The sequence below is a fragment of the Sinocyclocheilus anshuiensis genome, unplaced genomic scaffold (assembly GCF_001515605.1).
Source record: "Sinocyclocheilus anshuiensis isolate Anshui unplaced genomic scaffold, SAMN03320099.WGS_v1.1 scaffold409, whole genome shotgun sequence".
In the NCBI taxonomy this organism is placed as follows: Eukaryota; Metazoa; Chordata; class Actinopteri; order Cypriniformes; family Cyprinidae; genus Sinocyclocheilus; species Sinocyclocheilus anshuiensis.
Genome location: NW_015540855.1, coordinates 616,669 through 622,542, shown reverse-complemented (window position 1 = coordinate 622,542; position 5,874 = coordinate 616,669). Strand labels below are relative to the sequence as shown.

The window sequence follows — 5,874 nt, the reverse complement described above, 5'->3', positions numbered from 1 at the left end:
TCTGCAGTGAAATGTCACAGCGTGGATCGATGGGGCTTAACGAGGACCGCAGGCCTGATGTGGTCAGAATCCCCCAAAACGATCTGAATCTGTCCCCCAGCTCAATCCCATACCTGAAGCTCAATGCAGTGGGGACCCTGACCAGAAACCCCCCCCCACACACACACACACACACACACACACACACACACACATATAAGGGTACTTTATGGTATTAGGCTGTAAAGACACCCGGCACGCCGACGCTTTTTGAACTTCACAAAGGGGAGTCCCTCGGCCTCATCCTGAGTCGTGACAACAAACACAAGCTTCAAGAGAAAAACACTTCTGATGCTTTTACACAGAGGTGAACAGAAAAACGACACTTCCACTCAAATAATCAGAAGGGTTTTTTTATGATTTCAAAGTGCTGAACAGAGCCTCCAGTGAACCAAAGAGGAAAAAAAACTAAACAAACCAAAAGAGACATTGAAAAACATGTTTTTTTTTCTTTTTTCATGTTTCTTCTCCAAAAAACAATGCACAACTTGTACCACAAGATTTGAAAAAGCTATCAGATAAAAACACTTCAAAATATTAGTTTTGTATTGTGTATATATATATTTATATATATATATATAATTTGTACTTTCCCATCTGTTCAAACTGCTGCCGTATGATAAAGTAAGCGAGAACGCCCAGTCAGTAAGTGTGTTCAAGCCCTTGTGGAGCCGGCAGTCTTTGCAAAATAAATACAAGCAGAGGCGAGAAGGAGAAAACCATGCATATAATCCGTTTTTACTTTTTGTACATATAAAAGACATTTTTGCAACAATGTCCTCCATATTAATAAATGGCATAGACAGTATAAACATACAAAAATGAGCATGAACGCGGAATGTTTCATTCCTTCCATCCTCTCTCTGCACCTGCGTCTTCACCTGCCTTCTCTTAACCTCCTGTTTTTTTTAAGTGCTCAAAGCCCAATTCTACTCTTTTTAGTCTGTTACCCTACCACTAAAATCCCTTGGTTTTTATTCATAATAATAATAATAATAATAAAAACTACAGTAATTTCAAGTCTGTGGAACTTCGTCGTTAAAAGTTAGTGCGCAGACCGGGCTAAATCATCTCAATTGAAACCGTTACCTTACAAGACGAGTCTTAGTATTAAAATAATTCAGAGTTTGAAATAGGACTGGAACAAACACACACACTCTCTCGTTTTCTCCTCTCTCTCTCTCTCTTCATTTACAATAGCACTTAGTAAATTGCACTTGTTTGCAGGTTTCTGGGGTGTGATCAACTGTGATTCTGGACATTAATGCACTCTGTCGTTCTGTCTGTGTGGCGAAAGCCTCCCTCAGAGACACTCCTACGTGTTTTCACACACACATCCACTTCGTTTCTGCCAACGACAGTTGATATGTCATAATCTGGCAACTGAAGCTGGCGTTTTGGATCCATGCGTATGTGTGAAAGGACAGTTCGTGTGCACTTGTGTGTTTGTGAGTGTATGTTTGTGATGAACACAACTGCTGTCATTGAGGTGGATTGTGGTGGAACTTTTGGACCGCCTGCAAAGGAGCCGTTAAGTGTGCGTACTCACACACGCACACACATACACACATTCTCGCACGGTAATACTTCTCCTGACGTGGCGCGCTGAGCTATAGGCATAGTGCTCGTTCCCAGGGCACGTTACGTCAGATACGCTCAAACCCCGCCTCATATCTACACTATCAGGCGCAGAGCAGAGATTAAAAGCGCTTATATGATTGGTTTCTCCTCAGACACGTTTGTTTCCTGTGAGGATTTGGGGACTCATGGGAAATCGAGTTCAGTGTCACTGTTAGCTACTGGCTCTGAGTTTACAGCCGCTGTGGGCATGTCTGAGTGAGCTCGTGGGCGTGTCAGTGGTGTGCAAAAAGGGGCTTGGTCATCAATAGGGCAAGGTGTCCAGAAACCTATCGATGAGCGGAGGGGGCGGGACCAGGTCCTCAAGCTTCAGGTAGAAGATCCTCTGTAAGCCTTGCGTACGCTGAGTTCGAAGCTCTGCCCTCAAGCCCAGCACAGCTCCCACTGGGGATGGGGCCTTGCCGGTTGAAGCCACGCCTCCTGCGCTGACCGAGCTCAGGTGATCTCGCAGGCAGCAGATTAGTTTGGATTGCAGTTCCTCCACTTTTTTAGGCTCCTTTAGACCGGGACATTGTTCTGAAATGAGAGGAAAGTGTCTGAGTGCTTTTGTTTAAGCTAAATATTGGTTAAAACGTCACTACAACTGTACAACTCGCACCACTGAAACACACCCCATACACACATCACTTTAACAGTAACAATATCTGCAGTTGGTTTGGGAATCAAGAATCACTTTTTATTCACAACTGGTTCCATTTTTGAAAAAGTAATGAAACCAAATCATTTTCGTGACATTTGAATGCTGATGGATCACTTAACATATAGGGCCAGATTTACTAAACAGGGCAAATTAATGTTAAAGGGCAATTCCATGAAAGCGCCGATGGGAGGGGAAAATTCTGTGGGTGATTTACTGACAAGGTAAACATTAAAGAACACAGACGGAACATCTAATTTCCATAATGACCAGCACAATCTACCAAGAGCAGCACAAATTACCGCCTGCTTTAAGACATGCTTTTTTTGGGCTTTAATAATGCCACAAATACCAGTGAATTGACGAGCACAAATCTTTGTAAATCGAGTTGCTTGATTCATTTAAATACTCTCCTTCCATAAATTTACTAAAAGGGAAACTCCTACAAATGCATATTCAATAAGGTGAGTCACAAATATAACTGTGTCCATGCCTTTTCAGCACTAATTTACCACTTTGTGTCTTTAGTAAATCCTGACAATAGTTTTTTAACGCCAAATGAGGGTTTGCGCTGACGCAAGCTGATAGCAAACCTGGCCCATAGAGTGCCCAAAATATTAATTATATATGATAATATTAAATAAATATGAATATAATATATAATACATTATATAATTATATTAAATTAATAATAATAATAATACATATTATTGAACACTATTTTTTTCTAATGATTCTCATCCTCAATCAGCAGTCTAGTGTGTCTTTATATTACACTTCAAACAACGAGTTTGAGTGTGTAAGTGCCCACAGTATGGTAGAACAGCCATGGATATGGAAGTGCAAAGGGATGCTGGCTTGCTTTGGATATATCTGTTTGTGTGTGTGTGTGTGTGTGTTCCAAATCTATGTGTCTAGAGCAGCTCCATTGTCACTGCATTCAGCCTACATCCTCTCTCACTCTTACTGTTTTTTTCCCTTGCTCTCTCTGTGTCTCTCCCTCTCTCCTGGGGGATGATCGATGGCACTCTTTCACCACAGACATTTTTAGAGGGTCGATAGACTGAGTGGAGGAGTGGAGAGAGGGAGAGAGAGAGAGCTAGAAAGAGAAGAGAGGTAGGGACCCGAGCTCTACTGAGTAGCGCTCAATTCCTCTACAGAGTTAAGTGCTGCTCCAAGGGGGCTACCAAACACACACACATATGTACACACACACACACACACACACACACATATCTACACACAACACTGTAGATTGTGGCTGAAAAAAGAGAGGTAAAGATTGGGCCGAATGGGCGACTGAGTAAATTGATTGACAGCTGTATCTCTCTCTGTTTTCATTGACACTTGCTATCTTTCAAGTTAGCGTAAGATTAAAACTGTTCCTATCTTGATCTTTTTAAAATGTTTTTCCCAACATTAACATGTTTCTATTCACAATGGAAAAAATGTGAATATCACAAAACTTTTTTTTTTTGTGCAAATAAAGCAACATAAAAACAGCAGCATGTAGTTTTTCTTCCCTGAGCAAATTATTCACATGGCTTGTTGAATTAATTTATGCAAAAATCTGAATATTGAAACATTTTTGCGAATAAAGCAGTGTTTTTATCCAATGTGATATTTTTTTCTGTAAGTGTAAGTCACATGACTTGTTGAATTTGATTTACACAAAAAATCTGAATATGGTCAGCGCCGATAGCCTTGTGAACAAACAGCGCCGTTACACTACGGGCGTCCCGAGTTCGAATCCCAACTCAAGGACCCTTCCCGATCCCGGCCCCCTCTTTCTCTTCCACCTAGCTTCCTGTCAGCTCTGATCTGTCCTATCATAATATAAAAAATGCCAAAAATAAATCTTAAAAAAAAAAAAAAAAATTATCTAAATTTTTGCAAATAAAGCAGTGTTTCCATCCATGCGATATTTTCTTCTACATGTGAATTATTCAGTCACATAACATTTGAGGACTCTTTTGAAATTCATCTATACATTTATTCAATAAACTTGTTTCCATCATAATTTATGTGCATCCACCTCAAGTTGGCGTAAAAGTTTTTTTATGCGCATTTTTGAAATGTAATTCGCATCTCTGTTTCCATCCAGCATTATTTTAGGCAATATTCCAAAATACTTTGATAGAAACCCAGCTGTCTTTATTCTTCTAATGCTTGCCAGAATGTGCACGTGTTTCTGTGTGTGTGGCGCAAAGTGTGTTTGTCTGTATATAGGTCGACCTGCTGTTTAGCCTCTGTGTTAATAATGCATGGTAAGACTCGAGCACCTGCTGACCCAAACACACACACACACACACACACTGTCCTACTTTGTCAACCAATAATCAACTATCTCCACCTGCACTCAAAGAGGAGATGCACACAAACCTCACACCATCTCTGTGTCTCTGCTGTGTGTGTGTGTGTGTGTGATTAATGGGGATTATTTCTGCTGTCCAGGTAAATCTAATCTCTGTCAGCACCTGCCCCACACCTGTGATCACTGTGACGACCGCTAGCAGCGGGACAAAAGGGGTGTAAAAACACAAATACAAGAATGACAACAGGAAGTGACAAGTGTGTGAAATGCATAGAAAGGGATTTCAGAGCATTTTTCAGAGGTTGCGTGTTACCTGTGAGCAGCACTAGGGCGCACAAGCAGGAGAACGCAGGCATGTCAAAGTTGAGACTCTGCAGGTGAGTGCTGAAGTCTCGGATGGAGTCCAGCCACTCGCCGAAGCCGCGCAGGCACTGCTGCCGGTGAAGGACCAGGCCTGTGCAAAACACGAACTTCTCATCTGCCAGCAAAGACCTGAGCAAAAGAGAGGGAGAAGAGATCTAGATGAAGAACTGTTGTTATTTATACTGCTTCAAGGTGCTGTTTGAAGCCACGAGTTCAATCGCAGCCTTTCATCTTTTAATTAATCGCCGTTCTTCTCATTCCCTTCAGAACAGGTACCTGTTTCAATTTAGCAAGCCTCTAATTCTGTACGTAGCCACACATGCTATCAGAAAGCACACACAGTCACTGCTGTGACACACACACACACGCTGATTATCACCTCTCTCTGATTCATGTGATGACGATCTGCCCTTGGATTGGCTGCTGAATCTGTGTTTAAGGCATACTGCACGGAAACAATTACCATAGCGACAAATGAAAGCCAGTACAGGGAAGAGCACATCAAAGATAGGAATGGACCTAATTATGCCAAGCTTTCCCAATTAAAGCTTTTAAAACATTCCTGAGATTATACTCTTTCTTTCTTTCTTTCTCTCTCTCTCAGCTCTGTCCTTTCAGGGTTGGAGGGTAACTTCTGGGTCAAAGCAGTAAAGTTGTATCTTCACGTATTCTCACGAAAATCGTTTGTGTGTAATTGCAGCGAAACACCCAAACACTCGCTCTGCACTCGTCCATCTTCTCAATCCACTCATCCTCACTCTCTTTTGGTCTGTCTTCAGCCCTTCTCAACCCTGCAATTTAGGAAGAAAAACTTCCTCTCGTTTTTCCCGTAGAGTGCTGGCTTCTGCTGCGTGAACTGTTCTTCATTAGTCTGCACGAAAAC

The 5,874-nt window shown here is 41.7% G+C and overlaps 1 protein-coding gene across 5 annotated transcripts in view; it reads right to left on the bottom strand.

Moving 5' to 3' along the window:
- Positions 1-636: 636 nt before the first annotated feature.
- LOC107687818 (probable nuclear hormone receptor HR38) overlaps positions 637-5,874 on the bottom strand; it is a 23,335-nt gene continuing 18,097 nt past the window's right edge. For all 5 annotated transcript variants that reach the window (XM_016485288.1, XM_016485289.1, XM_016485285.1 and 2 more), the window contains one exon: positions 637-2,193. In XM_016485288.1, the coding sequence (XP_016340774.1) occupies positions 1,922-2,193 (272 nt within the window). In that variant the 3' untranslated portion in view covers positions 637-1,921. The remainder of the gene's footprint in view (positions 2,194-5,874) is intronic.